Consider the following 27,053-nt stretch of genomic DNA (forward strand, 5'->3'; position numbering starts at 1 on the left):
GGTTTCTTAACATTATATATTTTATAATTTGACCTGCTGCTTACAGTCTAAAAAGCTTTACCTGTGATATTTAAAAAACCTACAATAAAATATTTCTTCACCTTTAATTAAGTACAACTATAAAATACTAAAATCTTTTGTCTTATACTAGCAGTTACAAATTAATTCTATCTCAAATACAATAGAATATATTCTACCATTGAAGTAACAGAAAGCATATGTACAGATAACTAAGTGTCATATATAATTTTACACACACACACAATATCACTGACATCTAAAAGGCATCTTAAGTATTCAAAACTTTTACTATAGTAATAACTTCCTCAGTGAAATGACACCTGAACCCGAGAGTACTAAGGGTTCTCTAATAGTTACCTAGCAGACACATGTTGGTCTTGAGATACCTAAAATGCTTCATATATTTCCCCAGCAACTTTGTTACAAATAATCTTTCATAGTTTACAACCTCAGACACACACACACACACATTCTCCTTTATATTCTATATAAAAACTTATTTTAAAATTATCAACTTTATTTCTGGTCCAAAAATTAAGAGAAAGAAGACTCTAAATGTCTTTCTGAAATGGTTCCTAAACCAAAAACGCTCTGTACCTGTCTCAGTTAGGGTTATTACTGCTGTGATAAAATACCATGACCAAAGAAACTTGGAGAGAAAAGGGTTTATTTGGCTTATACTTTCACAGCACTGCTCATCACGAAGGAAGTCGGGATAGGAACTTAAACAGGGCAGGAACTTGGAGACAGGACCTATATAGAGACCACAGAGGGGGGGCTGCTCACTGGCTTGCTTCCTATGACTTGCTCAGTCTGCTTTCTTATAGAACCAGGGACCACCAACCCAGGGATGGAACCACCCACAATGGACTGGTCCCTCCCTCATCAATCACTAATTTAAAAAATTCCTTACAGCTGGACCTTAGGGAAGTATTTTCTCAATTGAGGTTCCCTCCTTTCAGGTAACTTCTAACTTGTACAAAGTTGACATAAAACTAGCCAGCACAACTGACCCCTTGTCAACTTAACACAAACACATCACTATTAAGGCACAGCTCTTTCTTTCCTAATTGTCCCCAAGATCTCACATTAAAAACATAAATAACTTTAAAAGTCCTACAGTCTTTACAAGTTCAAACACATTAAAATTTCAGTCCCTTTAATAGTAGCCAATCTCTTCTAAAATCCAAAGTCTTTTAAAATTCAAGGTCTCTCAATTGGGCTCCAGTAAAATCAAAAATAAGTAAAATACTTTCTTCCTTCCAGAGGGAAGAACCAGGGCACAGTCACAATCAAATTAAAGCAAAACCAAACTCCAGCTGTCCACTGTCTGGGATCCACTCATGATCTTCTGGACTCTTCCAAAGTGCTTCGGTTACTCTCTGGTTCCACCCTCTGCAGCACACTCAGCTTGTCTTCTAGACTCCAGCTGGCTCTACTGCTGCTGCTGGTCATCCCATGATACTGATATCTCAAAATGCTGAGGTCTATCTGCTGCAACTGGGCTACACTATCACCAATAGCCTCTCATAGGCTAGCTTTACGGTGCCAAGCCTCAGCTTCTCTGCATGACCCCTTCAGTCATGGGCTTTCAATTGCCACTGAGACTGCACCTTCAGTAATTGCCTCTTCTGGTCTCTCACAGTGTCTTGGCTGCTCTCCATGACCCCTTGATGCCTTCAAAACCAGTACCACCTGGGTGACTCCTACACTACCAAGTTCAGCTGCTGGAGAGAGGTACAATCTTGGCCATCTCTGGAACACAGCTTCTGTGTTCTGACAATGAGGAAAAAGTTCCCAGAAGATTTCACCTCAGTGATACTGGTTTCTTTTTAATCAGCACTAATTTCTCAGCTCCAGCTAACCACCATCAACTGTCCCAGTAATGTAAAGGTTTCATTTCAATGGTTCTAGTCTCTTCAGCCCCAGTTGGCCAGAATGACAATCTAAATTCAAAAGAGCCAACAGCCCTGCTAGAGTCTTTAAACTTCCCTTGAGAACTTCACAGGGCAGGTCTCCATCTTCTGCACTGCTCTCAACAGTCTTATCTTCCAAGCTCCTGTACAACATCCCACTGAGCTCTCAACACTCAACGAATTTTGTAGCCCAAAGTTCCAAAGTGCTTCCACAAATCCTCCCCAAAACATGATCAGGTCTGTCACAGCAATACCCCACTATGCTGATACCAACTTGGCTTAGTTAGTTACTACTGCTGTGATGGAACACCATGACCCAGAAAACCTGGGGAGAAAAGGGTTTATTTGGCTTACACTTGCACAGCACTGCTCATCATTGAAGGAAGTCAGGACAGGAACTCAAACAGGACAGCAACCTGGAAGCTAGAGCTGATGCAGAAGCCATGGAGGGGTGCTGCTTACTGGCTTGCTTCCCATGGCTTGCATAACCCACTTTCTTATAGAACCCAGGGCTACCAGTCCAGGGATTACCCCACCCACAATGGGCTGGGTCCTCCTCCATCATTCACTAATTAAGAAATTCCCTACAGCTGGATCATATGGAGGCATTGAAATTCTCTCCTTTCAGGTAACTCTAGCTTGTGTCAAGTTAATACAAGACTAGCCAGCAAAGTACACCATGATATTTCTCTTTATATCATATATCTGGAATTTGGATCTCATAACAGAATATCTTTATAACAAATTATAATCAGAATATTTTCAATAATTATATAATTTTCATATTCATATATATGTAAATATATGTCCAAAGGGTATACATTAATATATACTTTAACATTAACTCATAAATTATTTTATACCATGCAATAACTTTTACCTTATATATGCTTTGAGAATTTTTATATTTGTTTGTATGAGTTGTTTATAAATGCATAAATGCTCTCTAGATACAAACTAAAATTATTAGTATTTCTTGAAAGCATTTAATGAACTAAAACTTTTTTTTCCCCTGGCTTCAAAGACTTTATTGAATAACAACCATGTTTAAGACAATGAGCTATAAATAATGGCAATTCTGTTGTCCTCATAGAGCTGAAAGCCAGCTTGGTAACATGAGTTTTTAACTCTAATAACTTTCCCTGGGGATGTCTCTGGTACCTGGCATTGCCTCATGAGTTCAATCTCATTTCTCAAGGCTTCCGGTAGCCAGCTGGTGTTATCTCTACTTCCAGAAAACACAACAGGCTTAGAGAAATGAAATAGCCCATCCAAGGTTGCCCTGCTAGTGCTGGGACTGAAGTCCAAACCACACCCATCTGATAGGATGTGTAGATGTAATTCTGAATGGTTTTATTAAATAAGAAACACAGAGCTGAATGCAGAGTTAAAAGCCCCAGAGTTCAGAGAGCAGTAGCTAAGAGCTGAGACCAAGACCACCTTCTTACCACCTACTGCCACTGCCGTCCTTCCCCTGAGAAAAGCTAAAACTTTTTTTTTTTTTTTTTTTTTTTGGTTTTTCGAGACAGGGTTTCTCTGTGTAGCTTTGCGCCTTTCCTGGAACTCACTTGGTAGCCCAGGTTGGCCTTGAACTCACAGAGATCCACCTGCCTCTGCCTCCCGAGTGCTGGGATTAAAGGCGTGTGCCACCACCGCCCAGCAAAACTTTTTAACTTAGTACAGAATAATGATCTCATTTCTGAGAGAGCTAGGCATTCACCTAGGAAAAGGTAACAATAGAAACATGAGCTTATTGTTATGAAATTGGTAAAAACATGATCTATAATAGATACTTTTCTGCAACACACAAAAAATATATCAAGGACAACAGAAATAAAATAGAAGAGCATGCTGGGTGATGATAGCCCACACCTTTAATCCCAGCAACCAGCAGGCAGAGGCAGGCCGATCTCTTGAGTTTGAGGCCAGTCTGGTCTACAGAGCAAGTTCCAAGATAGCCAGAGCTACACACAAAGAAACCATGTCTTTAAAAACCTAAAAATAAAAATAAATAAGTGAATAACAGCATAAACTGAATAATATTTCTGTGTGACATCTGATTAATCTACAAAGAAAATCAGTATTATTAAGTCTATGATAAGACGAGGGTGTAACAGTATCAGTGGACCACCAAACATATAAATCAAAGTAAGTTCATAAGCAGAGTATCTACAGTTCCTTTACAGAAGCAAAGTGAACCTTCCATCAGTACTACTGAAGATTTGAAAAAAAAAATGTAAACCTGCAAATAAGGAACACTAACTATGGAGTCAGGAACTGGAAGATCAGGGAAAAATCCAGAAATTATTATGGGGTGCATTGGAGCAGGTAGTTCATGATAAACAATGAAAACAAAGCAAGGAGATTGAAGCTTGTCTTTATTTACTTAGTTACATATCCTCATATAGCACAAGAGCAACCATAGGGCCTCAAAGACAATTCTGAGAAACTAAGAGTAAAGCGCAGTAAACAAATCATGCCTAGTAGAATATATCTGCAGAAGGCAGAAGGCTGAGGTCCCTCTACCAGGAACTACAGAGCATCATGAGAACTGAGAACAGAGGACACTTCAGAGCAGAATGACTGGCTATCATACTGATGTTTGCTATTTTCCTATTTTCCTCCCTGTCTCTGATACCCTGTACAAGGGTGCCTACCAGAGGAAATATGTTTGACTGGTCAGCAAAAGGGTTATCATCGCCCTCTGGAAGAGTCTGAGACAAGTAAAGTCAACATTTGCTATTATCATCATTACTGGTTGTCCTACTGACTGGTTCTTTTAACATGAAAGAGCTGTACACAATGGAAGGAGTCACTCAAAAAATCTGAGTTCAGATGACTCTAAGTTGCCTTCAACTAAGTAATAACTACAAACCTTCTTAGCTTTATAAATGCATATTCTGTTTCTAAAAATTTAGAAAGCTAATCTCTATGTTGCCTATGGACACACAAATAAAATGCACACATAAATGAACAAGTGTGTATGAAAATATGTAAAATGCATATATACAAATAAAAGATGCATGGATTATACATATAAAAGCTATTGGTAAATAAGAATATACTTTCAATGAAGATGAAAGCAAAATATTTAAATTAGGGGGAAGAGAGTGAGTAGAAAGAAAGCTTAATGGTTTAGAAAATATTAAACAATTTTTAAAATTATAATACATAGTCACAATTAAAGGATCTTTCACTAGATCAAATGTTTCCTTCTTATTAAGTTTAGTATTAAATTTAGATTTTAAATTTAATATTTTCTATGTTAAATTTAAAATCTAAATTTAATATAGGAAATATGAAAAATGTGAATTTCAGTAATAATGCATACATATATATTTTTAAATATATAAAATCATAATATCAAAAATAATTATATCAACTACAGGTTAAATATCCATATTCCAAATATACAAAATCCTAAATGCTCCAAAAGTTAAACTTTTCCACAAAGGGAAAATTCCATAACTGATCTACAATGGTTACATTCAAAATACAAGAGCATTTAAAAATATACAAAATTACCATCAAACAATGTGTATAAGGTATACAAACAATATAAATGAACTTAATGCTTAGATCTGTGTCCCTTCTCCAAGGTATCTCAATATATATATGCAAATATTCCAAAATTTAAAATCCAAGATCGATAGACTTTCTAGACCCAACTGTTTTGGATAAGGAATATTCAACCTGTAATACCCTGTGGGTGTGTGAATATTTGTGTTTCAAATATTCAAAAATACTCTGTGCGTGTGAAATAGTAAAAAGAAACACCTTACCTCATTGATGAGGAACTGGAGCTGCAGGACGGCTGCACCACTTTCATGCTGGCAGTAACAGTCAACACCAGGCCTCCCAAGTCTAACACAATAAAGTCAAGGAGTCTACCATTTGAATTAGCACAAAGATTAAGAAGGGAAGGAGAATCTGACGTATTTAGCAATTGATGTTTTGATTCTTCATTGTCCTTATTTTTAAAAGGAACTTAAATATTTTACTTTACATAAACTTAATTATACAGCATAAGTGAGTAATATTCTAACAATTAGAAGAATTATAGTAAAGCATCAGAAGGAAGGAGTTTCCTTCCCATTAAAGTAAAACAAGAGTTGAGAATCCAGACACATCTCATTTCTTTTAACATTTATCTGATTAAACATTTCTTTCCCTAGAGTAAGTTCAAACAATTGAAAGATTTCAGTGCACTAAATGAAATCATGAAATGTTTAATGTGTTAGCCAGGCATGGTGGCACATGCCTTTGATCTCAGCACTGGGAAGCAGAGATAGGAGGATCTCTATGAGTTCCAGGACAGCCTCCTCTACATAGTGAGTTCTACAGCAGCCAGGACTACACAGAAAGAGTCTCACAGCAAAACAACTTAATATATTTAAATATGTTAGCAATATTGGTATATTAAAAAGCCCTTCTAACCATATTTTAAAACCAATAGGTTATAAATAGATTAATACATGATACATAAAACAGTTCCTACATAGAAAAACATTATTTAAAAGGCAGATATTAAAAAATAATAGTAATATATTTTTCAGTTTACATAAAGAAAGTTAACCTCTAAGTCAAAGAGGGAACAAAAGAGAAAAGAAAAAAGACAAAAGATTATAATAAGGGGGAAAAAAACCACAGAACAAATTTTATTGATGTATTCCTTACCAAATGACGTATTTCTATATAGTTATCATTTGCTTCTTTTCTTAAAAACAAAAATTGCATGAAAACTTACATTCCCAGTCACAGTGAAGAAACAGGGAGCAGATTTATCCTCCTACCCAAGCAATTAAAAAGTATAAACAACATTGGTGTAACTACATTCATGAACACTACAGTTTTCAGACATTGCATATCAAATGAGGATGGGAGCAAAGGAGAAAAGAAAGGAATGAGGGAAAACTGCTCCAGAGCACTCTCTAGAGAACACTCAGCCCACACTACAGGGCTATGAAATCAGAGCAGACTCCCTTTGTTGAAAAGACAGACAGAAGTGAGGGAGGCTCAGAACAAGGAGAATTCACAAGGCCCGAAAGCACAGGGAAAAGGACACTTGCTGAAGTATTTCAGAGATCTGCAGAAAAGCAGCTCGGAGTGGAGCAAGTATGGAACATGGAGTAGAGTTGTGGAAACTATTTGAAACTGGGAAAAGAAAAAACTAAGAAAGAAATAAGATACTTCTTGAGGAAACCAGACCAAAAGCAAACAAATGACAACACCAAAATAATCTCTAACTCCTTCTTAAAGAACAAAGCAAAAAAGAACAAAACAAGGCACGTTTAAGTGAGACCAGGAATATTTCATGTTCCCACCATCTAAAATGGGAACCCCTAAAATTCACAGAACAGTCATGAAAAACACTAAGAAAAACAGTCTCCGTAGTGAGGAAAAGTATCTCCCGATAAAGGTGGTTCTGGCACTACGTCTGGTGCTAAGGCTAAATACGTAAGCTAATTAGTTAGTCATATGTCTACCAATGAGATCAAATGAAATCTGATTTTAAAATTATGTCTTTTACTTTTTGAGATTATAATTACATCATTTCCCCCTCCCCTTTACTCCAAGGACAACAATAGACTCGGGGTGGGGATGGAGGGCAGAGCCCAAGAGACAGGAACTCTACACAAAGAACTATAGGCAACTAAGGAATGCTGACAGCAGGCAAAATCAGTTTTTAAAACTCGCAATCAAATAGAAAAGAGGAGGAAAACAGATCTAGTAAGAGAACTAGAAAACAAACTGCAAAAACCTGGATTTAATTCAACCACATCAATTCCACATTGTAAACACATAGAATTTATACTCCAATTAAAACACAATAAATGTCACATCAGAGGAAAAAGCAACAATCGAACTATACAATGCCTACAGCAACTCATTTTAAAATTTAAAAATAAGTCAGATACAGTGGCTCATGCCTGAAATCTCATCACTTTGAAAAGCTGAAACAGGAGAATTGTTACACTCTGAGGTTGGCCTAGGGTATATGGTTAGTTATAAGCTGGGCTATGACATATGAACTGTTGTCAAAAGGCAAAACAAAACAAAACTGTGTGTGTGTGTGTACAAATATACTAAATAGATCAAAAGTTTAAAACTTCAAAAATTATGTACCATGTAACACTAATCAAAATATAGAAATGAAAGATACTGATGTAAGACAAACTAGACTATAGAACAAAAATATTAGCAAGGCATAAGATAATCAAATTTACATGATAATTAGAAAAATTATAATAAATAATAAAATATAATGTATCAAAAGTGAGTTAGCTAGGGTTAGCAGTACTTGATGAAAATTTAAACTTTATAATAAACTTCACTAGAAAATACAAAAGTGTCACAAATTAATTAAGCTTTAGGCTTAGAAGAAAACTTAGAAAAATTTCTACTCATATAATATATTCTGATAATTTTTCTCCTTCCTCAAGTCTTCCTATATCCTCCACACCTACTCAACAAGAAGCTTGAAAAATAATTTTAAAGTAAATTAATCCTAAGAGCAGCATAAACAAAACTATAATCAAGGAAGCAGAGAAATCAGTTAAATAGAGTAACAACAAAAATAGTAAAATAAAAAAGTGATTTGAAAACATTGACTAAAATTGATAACATATATCCAGACTTACCAACGAGAGAGCACAATTGTCCTATGTAAGGACCTATGAGGAGATATTACCATAAGTCATCAAAAATAAAAAATAAGCATGAAAAGTACTATGCCAATTAATCTTACAACATATATGAAATGAAAGAAGTCTTAGAAAAACACAAACTACACAAAAATAGGAAACAATCATATATCAACTAATGAAACTAAATCCTAATTAGTAACTCTCAAAGGAAACTCCAGGACCAGTGTTATCAGCTGTAACTTTTATAAAACATTTCTTAAAGTACCAATTTTTAAAAGTGCTAGAGAAAACTTAAAGAAAACCTAGTAACTGACACATTTTATGAAAATATCATTCCAATCCAAATAAAACAAAGATATCAAAATAAAAAATTTCAGACTAGTATCTCTTCTGAACATAGATTCAAAAATGTTAGTAAAAATTTTGGCCAACTAAATACAATGTATAAGAGGAATTGTGTGTTGTAATCAAATAGAATTTGTCCTAGGAATTCAAAGTTGGCTTAACCTTCAAAAATCAATGTAGTTCATCCAATTAACTTAGAACAATTTTTTTTATAGGTACAGAAAAGGCTACTGACAAAAAAATTCATAATAAAATCTCTGGTAACCTAGGAAAACAAATTTCCTCACAGAAGATCATCCAAGGTGTTGCAGTGCACCTAGGTGTCCTATGGCTGTACCCAGCAGGACTGCATTAAGAGGTTGATTGGACCACGGGCCTGAGGATCAGGTGTTTGTAAGGGTCTACACCTGGCTGTATCTAGTAAGGGAGAGGTCCTTTGCCCCGCCCCTTGACATTGTTATAAAAAGCCCTTTGGAATAAAGTTCTGGGCTGGTGCATAAGGATCCAGGTCCACCCGAGGCTATACTGCATTTCTCTCTGCCCCCTCCTTATTTCTAAGTAAGTCTCTTATCCCTCATGCCTCAAGATTCCCTGGGGTAAATAAATGTGGCAGCTGGTCCCCCACACCAAGGAAAATCTATATGTCAGTTAATACATTGTGTTTATTTGCAGATAATATCATAACTTAGGAAGAAAACCACAAAACTGCTACATGGCTACTAAATGAACTGATTTATGAAGAATGAAAGATCAAATGTTAGAGACTATCAGATGGCTCAGCATGTCAACAGACCTGTCACCAAACACCTGACAACCTGAGTTTGATTTCCAGGAGTCACATGGTAGAAAGAGATAATCAACTCCTGCAAGTCCTGATCTCTCTCTCTCTCTCTCTCTCTCTCTCTCTCTCTCTCTCTCTCTCTCTCTCTCTCTCTCTCTCTCTCTCTCTCACACACACACACACACACACACACACGAATGAAATATTAAAATCTTTAAATCAATCATGGTTCTGGCTATAAGCAAGGAACAAACTTAAATTTGAAAAATTGTTTACCATAGCATCAAAATTACTCTAAAATAAGTTTGATTTAAGGCTTTTAATGTGGGGCTGGAGAGATGGCTCAGTTGTTAAGGGCACTGGCTGATCTTTCAGAGGACCAGGGTTCACTTCTCAGCACCTACATGGCAGCTCACAACTGTCTGTAATGCCAATCCAAGGGGATCCAATGCCTTCCCTGTCCTCTGTGGGTCCTGAATGCACTGCACAGGCATACATTCAGACAAAACACTTATAGATATAAAATAAATAAAATATCAAAACTATTTTTAGAGAGTTTTAATGTTGTTATGATAAAATACTCTGTCTGACCAAAAGAAACTTTGGGAATGAAGAAGGGTCTATTTTAGCTTTGAATTCCAGATCACAGTCCATCATTGAAGGAAGTCAAGGTAGAAACTGCTTGCTTTCCTATACAGGATTGCCTCTAACCAGGAAACCCACAGTAGAGAAGTACAACAGTAACAATGGAGTTGATGCTGCTTGATGGCTTGAACAGTTTATGCTCAGCCAACTTCTTTATCTAGCCCAGGTCAACGTGCCCAGAAAATGGTACCAACCACAGTGGGCTGGACCCTTCCATATCAATTAACATTCAAAACAGCCTCCTACTGATTCGCTCTTGAGCCAAGCTGGTCTAGAAAAATGCCTGTTTGAGGCTTTTCTCCCAGGTTATTTCCAGGTTGGGTCAAGTTGACAGCTAACATTATTAGGTCACTCTACTCTTTATCAACTTGACACATAAACACATTAATTTAAGCCATAACTGTTTCTTGTCCCCAAGATTGTGTTAACATTATAATGTTAAATATAGCCTAACATTTAAAAGATCTCCCACAGTCTTTAAAAAATCCAACACTTTAAAAGTCTACGGTCTCTTTAAAAATTCAGTCTCGTTATTGTGGGATCCTATAAAATTAAAAAAAAAAAACCTACATAAATTTTTATTTCAAAAGGGAAGACCTGGAGTATAAAAACAATCACATGTAAGCAAAAACAAAACACAGCAGTGTAAATCCAAATGGTGCCTGGCTTCTAGGACTCACTCATAATGCAATCTTCTGGCTCCAGAAGACTGAGGTAGTCCCACTTCTACAGTTCTGCCACCTGCAGCACACACGGGCCTTGCCCGTCTTCACGTCACACTTGCCATTGTCCTTGTAAACATTCCATGGTCCTGACTTCTCCAACAACCTGGAATCTCCATTGCTACTGAGGCTGCATCTTCAGCAAAGGCTCGTCTTGGTGTCTCCGTGGAGCTATACTAAACTAACTTTTTTATACAATTCGAGACCACCTGCCTAGGGATGGTGCTCCATAGTGGGTTGGGCTCGCCTCTATCAACTAACAATCAAGACAACCCCCGCCCCAGACAAGCCAACAGGCCAATGTGATCTAGGCAGTTCCTCAAAAGAAGTTTTCATCTAAGATGGCTTTAGGCTGTGTCAGGTTGATGATTAAAGATAACCAGGGCAGCCGTCTTTCTGACAAAATAGCAGCTGAAAGTTTTCCAGAAATCATAATGTTTTTCTACTAAAAAACTAGCTTTCCTTAAAGAATTTGGAGACTAAATAATTGCCTTCAACTCTACAGACTTATGCTTTTTTGTAGATGTAATTAAACCAGAATAAAGATGTTGACTTTCAACTTTTTGGTGTCTGATGCTGACAGATTTTAAGCTATGCTTATCTTCCTCTTGTCCTTGTGAACACATGTAAACAGACTCATAAGAAAGTCTAGGCTTTCTTCTCCTTTGCCACCAGCAGGAGATTGGAACCACGCCAACTCTTTCCCTAATAGTGCAACTCTGATCCTAATTCCACACTGGAACTGCAATAAAAACACAAGCAATTTTCTTTCTTTTTCTCATTTTAGATGTGCTTGAGAGATCTGCTCAATTCTCTCAACTATGTAATAAATAAATCTTTTCCTAACCTGTTCGCATAAGTGAAATGTCATCAGTTTCAATATCAGAATCAATTTTGAATGAGGATCCATATGACTACAGGTGACCATGTAACTAGCAAATGTCTTCACCCTGTGTAAACTAAATCTCCACTTCTGAGTAATAGTGGGATTTCTCTAGCTACTGAAAAACATGATGTGCTGTGCACAAACTAAAAGGAATCTCGAACTCAGTCATCACCAAATAGATTCACAAATTGCTTTTTTGGGATGTTGGGGGTTACAGAACTTAGTCTCTCTACTTGGTACATGGTCAGCTACAAGTAAGAACATAGCTACTCAAGGATCAAAGTAAAAAGTGTGGGCATGTCATTTTGATCGGTCAATTCGTGAGTGGAAAAATATAAGAGGTATGCATTATGGCAAAGTTACCTCGTAAAATTTAGGAGCAAATAATGTTTTTTTGTCCTTCTCTACCTCACTAGACTAGCCTCCATTTTCAATCTTGACAGATGGTGTTATTTTATAGATATCCATTTTTTTTTTTTTTTTTTTTTTTTTTTTGGTTTTTCCGAGACAGGGTTTCTCTTGTGTAGCTTTGCGCCTTTCCTGGATCTCACTTGGTAGCCCAGGCTGGCCTCGAACTCACAGAGATCCGCCTGCCTCTGCCTCCCGAGTGCTGGGATTAAAGGCGTGCGCCACCACCGCCCGGCTAGATATCCATTTTTAAGTAATAGCTAAAACTTAGTTTCCTGCTGCTATTTTGCAGTTACTAAAGGAGTCATATAAATTGATAAAAAAAAAACACAAACACGAAAATATAGTGATTTAAATAAGATAAAATATCTCAAGATCTTAAGGCAGTAATTTATTACTCAGTGTAATTCATGCTTTCACAATCTGCTTTATATGTCTCAGTGATTATACTTCAATTTACCTAATTTTAACAAATGTATAAAATGTAACAAAATAAAAGACTATAACTTGTCTTTCAAAAATTAAATCCTTAGTTACATGAAAATATAACAGTTGATGGTGAAAGTAGAATGGTAGGTACAGAGAATCTAGTAATGCTTAAGATCAAGGAAATACTCTTTAGAAATTCATAATCACAGATCATCTCACATTCCATCTTAACTGGTCTCCCTGTACAATGGTTGATTTTAATACATCAACTAAATCAACTTAAATAGGCCATGATACCCCATTTTTTTGTCAAATGCTAGTATACAACTTTGGGGGAATCTTTTTTTAGGTGTGCTTTATATCTAAATCAGTAAACTCTTGAGTACAGTAAACTGCCCTCCATTATAGGAATGTACCTCTTCAAATCCTTGAGGTTCTTAAGAAAAAAGACCAAGATACCCTAAGAAGGAAGTCTGCTTCCAGACTGCCTTTAGACACAGGGCTACAACATCAACTCTTTCCTGGGTTTCCAGCTAGACAGCTTACTCTAGATTTGAGAATCTCATAAATATATGAGCCAATTCTTTAAAATGACAGATATCATTAATTGACAGATAGACACATATATACAGACATGTTAGTGACTGTTTCCGCTAGAGAACCTTATTAATATACCTTATTTCCAATTTATTCTCTATCATTCATTCTGAGTCATCTGTTACATCTGTTTTTTAAATTTACCGCCATGAGAAAAATATCCAAATTTCTTATGCAGTCTTAACCACGTGCCCTATAGGGTCTTTTATGAAATGATTGCCTTTGAGGTCCCTAAGATCTTTTGACAAGTAGTTAGAGATGCTGTATTTTTTTTTAAGAGCATCAAATACAATCAAACTCAGGCAATTTTTATGCAGTATACAGTGTTGGTCCTGGAAGCTTGCCTGGACTAGTTTTTCGGCTTTCCCAGTAAATTATTTAGTGTGCTTTTAAAATAAACACATCCATACAAATTTAATCTCTTTTGAACTAGAAGTACTAATTCTAAGAGGAGGCAATGCTTTTTAAAGAGATAACAAGAATTTCAGTAAACACAAAGCTAAAACTACCACTTAGCAACTTTGAATTCATCATGCCAAATGACCTAACTGGATGTGAACCCTTATTTTTATGAGAAGCAATAGTTACTGCTATAAAAATTGTGCCAGAAGAAGTTTCCTCATTCTTCCATGTCCAGTAGTAGGTATAGCTTGACAAGCATTCGGTAACCTTGAGAAGAAGATCTAGGCAGATCGACTAGGAAAACAACTTAAAATAGCAGAAGTGTTAGCTGAAAGTAAGAAAATCTAGAGAAAAAATTACAGGAGATTGTTGAATCCAAATGTATCGTATACATGTATGAAAATGGTAAAGAACAAACTTAATTTTAAAATGCTAGAAGAATGAGCTAATAAGTATTAGTTATACTCTTGAAGGAACTGTGGCAGAAGAGAATTATAGTTTGTTATGCTAAGCCTCTCCTTATAAGAGCTTTTAATATATTGTAACTAAGTAAAGCTTATTGGAATCAGCAACAGAACAGAGGAAACAGCACAAGATATAAGAATAAATGAGGGCAAAACACTCTAAGTTGCAGCAGACACTGTCAGTGTCCTGATAAATCCCTTTGGCCATTACAGTTGTTGTATATACAGCTGGTCTTAGCTGCCAACACCTAAGGCTTTTGCTTAGTCTAGCTACGTGAATAACAGGTCAGAAGTTTTAGAGAGCTATACAGGGCCCTTCTATTATCTCTTGCCATCCTCAAGTAATAAATGAGAAGAGCTGACTGACTCTTCAGGAGGACAATAATGTTATATATATTAAAATATTTTTATTTTTAATTCTTTGAGCATTGAATTCAGGGCCTTAATCATGCCAGGAAAGTGTTTTACCACTGAGTATAGCCTTTAAAAATATACATGTATTTATTTTTATTTTGATATGGGGTGTCACTAGGTTGCCCAGGCTGCATTTGAACTTGTAAGCCTCCTATCTGGGCCTTCTAAGTAGTTTAGATTATAGATTGGCCCTACTACACCAGGCTAGATGTGATACTTAAAGCTTTCTAAGACTGAAAATTCCAAGTCTAAAAGGTTTCACAGGTGAATTTTATCAAAAATTTAAAAAATACTAAAGACCAGACTAATTTTATAACTTATATAAAAAGAACAAGTAACTTCTTACTAAATTTATCAACAATACCATTGCTCTAATAACTACACCAGCCAAAAGTCTTATTTGAAAAGACATCTACAGACCAACATTCTTAATATCACCTTCTAATGTTTTAGAAAATAGTTTCTTAATAGAAAAAGCTATATTGATGGGTTAAAGAAAACATGGTTGCTATAGTTACAGGTAGGGAAAAGGCTTAAATATGAAATAACATGATTTTTTTCCAATAATAAAACTCTTATATCCTAATACATTAATAGCTATATGAATCAAACTTTCACTTAACTCCATGTGGTGGTTTAAATGAAAATGGTACTCATAGACTCAGGAAGTGGCATTATTGAATGTGTAGCTTGATTGGAGGAGGTATGGCCTTGTTGAAGGAAGTATGTCATAGGTGACAAGCTTTGAGGTCTCAGATGCTCAAGCCAGGCCCAAGGTCACTCTCTTCCTGCTGCCTGCAAATCCAGATGTCGAGAACTCTCAACTGCTTTTCCAGCACCATGTCTGCCTGCATGCTGCTATGCTTCCTGCCATTGACAATAATGGACTAAACTTATGAACCTGTAAGCCAGCCCCAATTACATGTTTTCCTTTATAAGAGTTACTGTGTTCAAGATATCTTTTCACAACAATAAAACCCTAACAATACAGAAGTTCATACCAGGAACTAGGCTATTGCTATTATAAGCCTGACCATGCTTTTGTTTGGAGGAATGTGGACTTTGGGACTTTGGATTTGAAAAGCAGTAGAATGCTTTAAGTATGGGTTAATAGACTGTACTAGTAAGAACATGAAAGATAGTGATGCTGAGGGTGATTTGAACTCTGAGAGCCTGGTTCAAGATGTTTCAAAGGAGAATAATATTTGTATGTGGCCTAGAGACCATTCTTGTAATATTTTGGCTAAGAATATGGCTTTTTTTGCCCTTGTCTGAATAATCTGCATGAGGCTAAATTGAAGGATTTTGGATTAATTATATTGGCAGGGGAAATCTCAAAATAGTCTACTATTGACTCTATTGACAAGGTCACACCTCCTCCAACCAGGTCACACCTCCAATAATGCCATTTATGAGTCATGGGAACCATTTTCATTCAAACCACTATGTGGTCTTGTGGTTATTAATTTTAACTCTTATGCAGATCTATAATGAAAAAGGAGCAAGCTGAGTAAGGAAAAAAACAAAATACACAGTTTAAGGAGAAAAGGGACACCAGAAAGTGGAAATGAGCTAAATCCTGTATTCAAGGAGATAAACAGATTACAGAAAGCCCAATGTAAATGGAATAAAGGGAGTGGTAACCTCAGGGCAAGGTCCAATCCAGCTAAGCTTCCAGCTTGTGAAAGGAATTAAAGAAAAGCTTTTAGGGCCAGGCATGGTGGTACATGACTTTGATCCCAGCACCCTGGAGGCAGAGGCAGTCAGATCTCTGAGTTCAATGCCAGCCTGGTCTACAATTTGAGATTCAGGATAGCCAAGCTTAGGCCGTGAAAGAAACCACTGAAATCAGAAAGCTGATGAAAATGTATTTGAATGATGGGGTCATAATCCAGCCCCACCAAGCAGCAGAACTTGGCCAGGTAGTCCTAGCTTTAGAATCAAGGATACAAAAAAGGTATTATGGAATCCCCCTCCATGACTAAGGAAAGCCACTGAGGCCAGGAGATCTAGAGAGGCCATTATGGGAAGCTGTGAAGGTGAAGCCTGGATTGTCTTAGAGACCCCAATAGGTTGGAGATGCCAAAGTTGTGGGATATCTGCCAAAGAAAGCTGCTAATAGGGAGTAGAACTAGCCCAAGAGAGAGAAGTCTGTTTCAGTCAACAAAGCTGAAAGGCATTGGAGATCTGAAGAGTGCTTTGACATCAGACATGGTAAGGCAGAGTTTGCTCAGCTGGTTTTCAGTCTTGCTTTGGTCCAGTATTTCCTCACTATACTTCCTTTCTTCCCTTTTGGAATGGTAATGTATATTCTATGCCATTGTATGCTGGAAGTATGTGATTTGCTTTTTTATTTTGATTTTATAGAAGTTACAGTCAAGAGATTGCCATGAGTCTCCAAAGAGACTTTGGACTTTTAAACGGGGTTGAGACTGTTACAGATTATGGGGACATTTGGAGTTAGACTAAATGCATTTTGCATTATGGTATGACTACAAGTCTATGGGGGCCAGGGAGTGCAATGTGGTGATTAGAATGAAAATGGCCCCCATAACCTCATAGGGAGTGGCATTTTTGGATGTGTGGCCTGGTTAGAGGAGGTGTGGCCTTGTAGAAGGAAGTGTGTCATAGTGGGCAAGCTTTGAGGTTTCAGAAGCTCAAGCAGGCCCAGTGTCACTCTCTGCCTGCTGCCAATTCAGATGTAGAACTCTAAGCTACTTTTCCATCACCATGTCTGCCTGCATGCCGCTGTGCTTCCCACCATGACAATAATGAACTCAACCCCTAAACTGTAAGCCAGCCACAATAAATGTTTTCCTTTATAAGAGTTGCTGTGGTCATGCCATCTATTCATAACAAAAAAACTCTAACTAAGACACACCATAAAACTATCAAAATTTAAAAGATGAATTTACTATATGATAAGCTTTAAAAATGAAATAAAAAAAATTGGGAGCCAGAGAGATGATATAGCTGGCAAGGGAACTGACTGCTCTTTCAGAGGACCTGGATACAATTCCCAGCACCAACATGGTGACTCACAATCATCTGTATCTCCAGTTCCAGGGATCCAACACAATCTTCTGGCCTCCAGGGCACCAGGCATGTATGTGGTACACGGACATACATACAGGTGAAACAGCCACACACATAAAATAAAAAATAAAACAGTAAACAATTCTGAAGTAAAATTTAACCAAATATGTTATTTAGCAGAAGTGATAAATCTTAACAACAATCATTAAAAGGTGAGTCTATTTTTCACATTATAAAATACATTTTTTATTTTTCAAAAACAGAGATTATTAAACTATACAACAAAATAAGAAACACAAATTTTATGCTCCCTACAAAAACAAAATTTAAAATACAGTAAATTAAAAACAGACTACATATTTTTAAAGATATATGATAGTCTTAGTATAATAGACTAACCAAAAGAGAGTTTGAGTGTCTATGTTCATTAGGTAAACTAGATTTTAGATTAAAGTCTATTACTGGGAACATGAAGTCATTTACTAATATAAAAATTTAAATTTGTCAAGATGATTTACCCCTAACTGTTTATATATTTAATGACAGAACTAAAAATGCACAAAACAAAAACTGGTGGAACTATAAATATAAATAGATCAATTTATAGTTGTAATAAGAGATTTTAATGCCACTGTCTTAATAAGGAGAAAGCAGATAGATCAGTACAAATACAGAAGATTTGAACAACCATAAATCAGTTTGACCTAACTGACATTTATAGAACAATCTACTCAACAACTGCAAACACATTTAACATTTATCAATATGACAATACACAGGGCTATAAGGAAAAATGTCAATTATTTGAAAGGAATTCAGGTTATACAAAGTACATTATCTTACCTTAACAGAATTAAATTAGGACTAATTAATATAAAGGTTACTAGAAAAATATATGATACTTGAAGGCTTAATAATATAAATAACCCAGAGATTAAGAAACTAAATCAAGCAGAATTTTTAAAAATATTTTTAACTGAATTGGAATGAAAATAAAATTAATACAAATAATAAATACAAAATGTTGGGCTAGACTCTTTCAGTTCTGCCAAAATACAGTTGTTCCATTCCTCTTAATGTTACCATACATAAAATGAAAAATTCTAGAGGTAGTTCTATAAACAAGCTTAGAGAAAGTCCAAAATGTAGAAAGCACAGTAACCTCAGGAAAGATACAGCAGGGAGTTACCATGTTTCACTATTGCCACTCAAATCATGGGCAAGGTACTCCAGAGACCTCCAAAATGAAAAGTTCTAGAGTCTAGTCTCAATGGTTAAATGTAAAAAAACACTCCCAAATCGAAGGCTCATGGAACATCACAGGGGAGGACCAGGGAGTTTGCTGTGAAATTGTGACTTCTAGCAATGTCAGAAGCTATAACCATAGAGGCTCACCAACATGTGACCAATGTGGCTGAACAAGGATGACAACAATGAATATGTAAACTGACCAGAGAAAAGCCCACAAGGGCTCAACCCTACATGAAGAACTACAGATAACTGAGTAAAGCTGGGAGTGGGGGAGATGGTTATGCCCAAGGAGGAGCATACCAATTGGTTGTCCAGTGCCAAACAGTCAGCCCTGAAAACATACATGTAAGTAGCACTGCATGGTCTGAACAGGTTATATTTAAGAATATATATGTATATGCATATCCATATATGTAATCAATAACAGCTGGTTGAAAAAAAATAAGATCATGAATTTGAAGAGTGAAGAGAGATATGTGGGAGGATTTGGAGGGAGAAATGGGAGAAATGTTGTAATTAAATTATAATCTCAATACTAAAAAAATAAGAATTAAAAAGGCCATCTTATAAAAACAGCAGAGATAGATGATCCACCTAATGCATAAACCTGAATGTAGAGTTACCAAAAATTACCAAAAAGAAAAGAAAAGTTAACATGACAACTTCAAAGAAACAGTTGATGCTCTAGACTTGAAAGTAAAGGATAAGGGTACAATGTCCAAGGAAGAAATTAAAGGAATGACTCAAGAGAAAATAAGTTCAATAGAAGAGAACAAAGACAGGTTATACAGGTTATACAACAAACAAGGTAAGCAACTCACGTGAGTGGCAAATGCAGCAAACACAGAGATTTTGAAAAATAAAAATCACATATTTCAGAAATGAAGAACTCAATTACTCAAATTTAAAAATAACAGGTAAAAGCCCCAATAACACACTAGATTAAGTATAATAAAGAATATCCAAATCCAAAGACAAGTCTCTTGAAATTACCCAGACAATAAAAAAAGAAAAATATAATAAAAAAGAAAGAAGACAGCCTTTGAAATATTTTGAGACATCAGATAAACACACTTTGGAATTTTGGAAGTACATGAAGGGGAAGAGCATAAAAAAACCTATTTGATAGCAAGTCTTCATTATTATCTTTGCTAGATTAGAATCACTATAGAAATATACCTCCAAGTGAGGCTAAGAGGGTGTTTCCAGAAAAGTTTAACTAAGGAGGGAAAATCCATGATGAATGTATCCCAGGAATTGTGGTCTTGAAATAAATAAAAAGCAGAAAGCAAGTGGAATACCAGGAATCATTGCTCTGCTTCCTGATAGCAGGTGCAAAATGGTCAGATGATTTACATTTCTTTATTATTATTATTATTATTATTATTATTATGATGATGATGATGATGAAATTTTCTATTCATCTTACATACCAACCACAGATTCTCCCTTCCTCCCTCCCCCGCACCCCCAGCATTCCCCTCAACCCACTCCCCATTCCCACCTCCTCCAAGTCAAGGTCTCCCATGGGGAATCAGCAGAGCCTATCACATTCAGTTGAGGCAGGTCCAAGCCCCTCCCTTCTGCACCAAGGATGTGCAAGGTGATGACTTACATTTCTGCAGCAATGACTTCTGTTCTTTATAATAAACTGCACAGTTAAACTGTGAGCTAAAATAAACTCTCCATTCCTTAAATCATTTTTCTCAGATATTTTATCACAGCACCATGAAAAGTTAACTAATTCGCCTCTTCAAAAAAATAGGTAAAATTTCCCTAACCTTGGGGAAAATGACTATCAAGATACAGGGTACTTACTAAACTCTAGTAAGCGCAACCTGAAAAGATCATCATCAGAGCATATTAAAGTTAAACTGTCAAAAGTATAAGTTTGGACTGGGGAGATAACCCAGTGAAATTCACTTTTGGCATGAGCATATAGCTTCTCCAAGCCTATGGAAAAAACAAGCAAGGCACTGTGGCTACCTGTAATCCCAGCACTCAGGAAGTACAATCAAAGGATCTCTAGGGCCAGCTGGCTAGCTAGACTAGCTGGAAATGGTGAGCTCCAGGTTCAGCAAGAGACCATTCCTCAACACATAAAGGACAGATCAATACAGAAAGACAGTTGGCATCAATTGGCTTCCACAGACATGCATACACACACACACACACACACACTTAAAGTTTAAGGTTTAAGACAAAGAAAATTCTAAAATCTGTAAGAATAAAATGTTTAGTCACATTTAAGAAAATCATCACTAATGTAAAATGTTTCTCAGTAACACTTTACTGCTATGGAATAATCCTTTTGTACACTGTGAAGATATGTTGCTCTCATTCATTTGCTAAAGAGCCAACTGGCTAATAGCTAGGCAGAAAGAGGTTAGGCAGGAGAGCTAGAGAAAGAGAACACTGAGGAGAAGAAGAAAGGCAGGGTCACCAGAAGATACAGAAAGAAGCAAGATTAACATACCATACTGAAAAAAGGTACTGAGCCACGTGGCAGTACATACATAAGAAATATGGGTTAATTTAAGATTTAATATAAGAGTAGTTAGTAATAAACCCAAGCTATCGGCCAAGCATTTATAATTAATAATAAGTCTCTGTATGGTTATTTGGGAGCTAGCTGGCAGGACAGAAACTTCCACCTACAAATGGCATTCCAACGAGGGGCCTGAATTTCTATATAAGACCTGAGAAGGCTTTAAAAAGGTTCTAAACACACAAAAATGGAGCCAAATGTGGTTTCCTAGTCTCATAGCCTCAGGCCAGCCTCAGTACACAGATGCATCTCCCAGCTGCTGCCTGCAGGATGGAGCTTGTCACCATGTGCTAGCACCACACACTAAGCTGACCCCTGCCAGTGGTTGACATAACTGGTTTTGAGATCAGAGAACACTACAGATGCTCAAATAAAGACAGATCCAGACAAAAGAAATCTCTAAATAGGTTACAATGTGCTTAAAAATGTACACAGGCTTGAGAGGAAAAGGGTGAAGGATAATAGTCATAGAAAAAAAAATAGTTTAAAAATAATAGTCTTTAAAGAGAAAAGTAAAATATTTTTTTTAAAAGAATAAGCCACATAGAGATGGGAAATTCACAGAGACTCTGGTTTCTCTTTGTTACTGTGTTATCTTTGAAATTTTTGATTGATAATGAATGTAAAATAGCTGCTGAGAGACACTGAATTATAGAAACTGCTAAATTAAATCAACTTCAAAATGGAAGTCAAAATGTGTGTTGCTTTGGGAAAGAGATTATAGTTTTGTTCCCACAGGAAACAAAAGGCTATACATTCATTCAGGATTGAAAAGGTTAAGTTTGATCAAGGAAGACCCCCTGAAAATCCTAGCTATGGACATAAAGAAATAAACCTTAAAGAGCTACAAAACATGTAGTGTATATTTTACCTACACAAACATAAAATTCATCTTTGGCTAACTTGCATACAACACACAATATGTTCTTGTATTAATGCAGATATATATGTTACCTTTAAAAGTTTATATATTTTCAGAGCAAGGGGATAAGACACTAATAAAAATGAATGGCCCAGGTGATTCAACATCTCAGAGCACCTCTGTTGCAGTTTCCTCAGAGTTCTGCATTCAGAACAGTTTCAAGGCTGCTGGCTGAGATGGTCCAGCCCCACAAACTACTCCAGCCAGGATTTGACCATTATCTTGATGTTCTCAAGGTCCCCCAAGGATGCCAGTGCCTGCAGACAACAGGAAGCAGTTTAGAAAAAATAACACCCACATTCCCAAAAGATGGGTTATGGATGTTTGCCATCAGGTAAGGGTGATTGGTTATAAGTTGTTATTGGTCATGGTCAGAAGAAAAGCTAAACAAAGGAGTTAAATTCAAAGATCTCTTTCTAAAGAAAAAAAAGATGTTATAATATAGAAATGATGAGATAAAAAGGTAGATTATTGAATCTACTTTAATCCAAAAAGCAACTATTAATCTCAAAATGTTTTACATTGGTATAGATTTTGGTTTATTGATAAATTTAAAGTTATTTTTGTTACACTGTATATATGTTTCTCCTCTTGTTTAGGGTATTATGCTTTTGAAGCTCATTTAAAAATGTAATGTATAAGTAATACAGGTTAGAAGTTAATCATCTATAATAATCAAACTTGTAGTCATATTAGGTATGTTTTCAAAGCTAAACATATATATATATATATATATATATATAGATAGATAGATAGATAGATAGATAGAATGAAACACTTCAAAGGCCTAAAGAATATGGCATTAAGAGGTTTAATAACCTGAGGCTTTTCATGACAGTGAGACATGTCTGCTCCTGGCAGTAGCAATTTACTTCAAAAAAGATGGGTGTTGAAGAAAATCCACATGCTTTCTTTATGACAAAAGCTAGCGATTTAGGCATTGTTTTGACTGATGACAGTATACTGTCCAAATTGGACCAGCAGCATGCATAAGAAAGTGACTACCAAACTTTGCAAAGACAGGTAGGACAGTCCTTCAAGATTCCTTGCTTCTCAAAAATATCTGTAGGCCAAAGACAGATTCTCCTCCAATGCCACAGAGGATCTTTGGGTGACTGTACAGGCAACCAGATGTCCCTGTCATTAGGCAATATTACACCTTTCTGGGGTCTTTGATGGAGTTAAATACTAAATAGTTAAACATAGTTTTCCTTAGTTATGATTAAAAAATAATTTAGGTATAAAACTTTAGGCTCACAATGATAAGATAGATAATAGAGTGTTTTTTTCTAAATTTGCCAAATACAAATGGACTAGATATTGTAACGATGATTCTTACTTGATAACTGTTATCATTATATATAATTTTACTATGTTAAAGTTGAAACCTTTCTTTTTAATTAGACAAAAGGGGGAAACGCTGTGGAATAATTCTTTTGTTTACTGTGAAGATGTATTGCTCTAATTCATTGAATAAAGTGCCAACTGGCCAGTAGCTAGTCAGGAAGAGTTTAGGTAGGAGAGCCAGGCTGAGAGAATGCTAGGAAGAAGGAGGGCAGAATTGCCAGGAAATGTGGCAAGAAGCAAGATTAACATGCCATACTGAAAAAAGGTACCAAGTAACGTGGCAGTACATAGATAATATGGGTTAATTTAAGATGTAAGAGCTAGTTAGTAACAAGCCTAACCTATCAGTTGAGCATTTATAATTAATAATAAGTCTCTGTGTGGTTATTTGGGAGATGACTGGCAGGACAGAAACTTCCACCTACATTTTACAATTCAAGAGAGAACAGAATAATACCTTCTATCTTAGAAGAAAACAACTTCTAAGCAAGACATTGCAAAGCTTTTCAGAAACAAAGGAGAAATAAAGACCTTTCAAAAAACCAAAAACTCAAGAAGGTCTCCACCACTAGACCATTACAAAATATGGTTCAGGAAGTCCTACATCCAAAAGCAAAAGATAACTACTATCATGAAAGTATATAACTCACTTGAAAGTATATAACTCATAACAGTGAAAAAGGAAAGAATCAAACCTTATCAGAGCAATAAACCACAAAATCACAATTAGCAATAAAAAAAGAAAAAACACAAGATATTCAAAACAACAAAAAGAAAACTGACAAAAATAACAGCAGTAATGGTTTTGACTCAGTTGTGACCTTAAATGTAAATGGTTATGAAGTGGGTATCTTCCAGCTTCAACCTGGAAGTACCACCCCCATTGAGGCTTCAGTAACTGTCACGCCTACAAGGCAGAGCCAAGAGAGGACCCCTGAAGACCCGAGATCCAGAGGGGCCTTCTCTCTTGGTTCCTGAATCCTGGACACTGGAGGTAGACCAAGCAGAATTCTCCAGAGAATACCGCTGGATTGTGCTTTACCTTTCCCAGACAGTGTAACCTATCCCTTCAATTGTAAGTTACCCCACAAAATAAACCTCCCTTTTAACTACATGGAGTTGCCTGAATATGTAACCAGTATGGTTACATTCATCAACTAAAAGATATAAAAGGTTAAAGAGGAATAATGGAACAGGAAGAATTAAATTGAGGTGGGGATGGGAGGGCCTTTATCCAATAGATTATTGATTATAGAGGAAGGAACATGGGGAGAATAACTAACACTAAAGGCCTTTTGAAAAAGCCATATGGAGCTGGGCTGTGGTGGTGCACACCTTTAATCCCAGCACTTGGGAGGCAGAGCCAGGCAGATCTCTGTGAGTTCGAGGCCAGCCTGGTTTACAGAGTGAGATCCAGGACAGGCACCAAAACTACACAGAAAAACCCTGTCTTGAAAAACAAAACAAACCAACAGAAAAAGCCATATGAAAACCTGCTACTGTAATAACTTCTGAAAACATATTCATATACACATATACACATACACACCTAAGAAGAATTTTAATGGAGTTACCCTATAATGTGGGGGGAGAGCAATACCCTAACTAGACATCATATGCTAGCAAATAAATAAATTTAAAAAAACCTATATCAGAAATGGATTAACTCTTTTTGAGTTGTTATACAATGGGATCTTATAGATCCACAAGCATTACAAGCTATTGCTAATGCCATTGATTACTCTTCAGAACTTGATGGCAAGACTCTATTGCTAAAGACATCATATACTTGAGTCATAGAACATGGAGAAACCAATCCACAAAAAGTAGCTTAATGATGCAACTCAAAAAGCTGAAAAAATAAGAACAAACCAAATTAAAAAACAATGGATGACAAGAAATAATACAAATACAAAGAGAACAATACAAAGAATCACCAAATCTAAGAGCTGGTTCTTTGAGAAGTTAAACAAGATTGACAGACTCTTGGCCCAACTAACCAAAAGAAAGAGAGGATCCAAATCAACAGAATCAGAAATGAACAGGAAAACATCATAGCAGATACCAAAGAAATTCAAAATATTATAAGGCAATACTTTAAAAAACATGTATTCCATTAAGTTGGGAAGCCTAAAGAAATGGATGAATTCCTTTCAAATTAAAAATTGAACCAAGATGTCAACGGCCTAAACAAATCCATAATGAATGAGGAACTTGAAATAGTAATAAAGCTTCCCACCAAGAAAAGTCCAAGCCATGTTGGATTCACAGCAAACTAAAGAAAAAAGGAAAATTACAGGCCAATATCCTTGTTGAACATCAAGAAAAACTCAAAGCCACACTGAACTCAGGAATGAGATAAAGGATATCCACTATCCCCATTCTTTTTCAATATTGTGTTAGAAGCACCAGCTGGAGCAATAAGACAAGAAAAGGAAATTAAAGGACTAGAAGTAAGAAAAGAAGAGGTCAAACTACCACTATTTGCAAATAACTTGACTTGATATTATACATGAGTTTCAGGCTTCATATTTAAAAAAATCTGAGACATCTTAAAAATTCTATCAGAAAATTTCTAGAAATGATAAACAACTTCAGCAATAATGTAGCAGGGTACAGAATCAATTTGCACAAATTAATAGCTTTTCTATATAATAACAACAAACATACAGAGAAACATATCATGGATACATTCCCATTTAAATTGTCTCAAAGAAAACAAAATATCTGGGAATAAACCTAACCAAGGTGGGGAAGGAACTTCACAACAAAAATTTTAAACCTCTAAAGAGACAGATAAAGGCACTAGAAAATAGAGTGATATACTATGCTTATGGATTAGAATATTATGAAAATAATCATTTTTGCCAAAAGCTATATACAGATTTGATGCAATCACAATCAAAACCCCCATCTCATTCTACAAAGAAATAGAAGAAAATATCCTAATATTCATTTAGAACCACAAAAGATCCTGGATAGCCAAAACAATCCTGCACAGAAGAACAATGCTGGAGTAATTACAATTCCAGATATCAATATATTTCAGAGCCATCAAGATAAAACAAAAACAAAACAAACAAAACAGTGGTATGGTACTGGCACAAAAACAAACGTGTAGACCAATAGAACCAAAGCAAAGATGCAAACATGAGCACATGTAACTTCAGCAACTAAATATTTGACAAAGATCCCAAAAACATACACTAGAGAAAGGAAAGCACCTGCAGCAAATGGCTCTGAGAAAACTGGATGTGCACATGCAAAAAAAT

At 36.1% G+C, this 27,053-nt stretch overlaps 1 protein-coding gene across 10 annotated transcripts in view; it reads right to left on the reverse strand.

Annotated features, from left to right (window-relative positions):
- The window catches only part of Stxbp5l (syntaxin binding protein 5L), a 240,657-nt gene that overhangs the window by 161,369 nt on the left and 52,235 nt on the right, over nucleotides 1–27,053 (reverse strand). For all 10 annotated transcript variants that reach the window (XR_013043728.1, XM_006975722.4, XM_042259281.2 and 7 more), the window contains exon 4: nucleotides 5,720–5,801. Coding sequence is in view for 9 of the 10 variants with exons in the window: in XM_006975722.4 (XP_006975784.1) it covers nucleotides 5,720–5,801 (82 nt within the window). In the remaining variant the exon portion in view is untranslated. The remainder of the gene's footprint in view (nucleotides 1–5,719; nucleotides 5,802–27,053) is intronic.

This window comes from Peromyscus maniculatus, chromosome 12 (assembly GCF_049852395.1).
Source record: "Peromyscus maniculatus bairdii isolate BWxNUB_F1_BW_parent chromosome 12, HU_Pman_BW_mat_3.1, whole genome shotgun sequence".
Classification (NCBI taxonomy): Eukaryota; Metazoa; Chordata; class Mammalia; order Rodentia; family Cricetidae; genus Peromyscus; species Peromyscus maniculatus.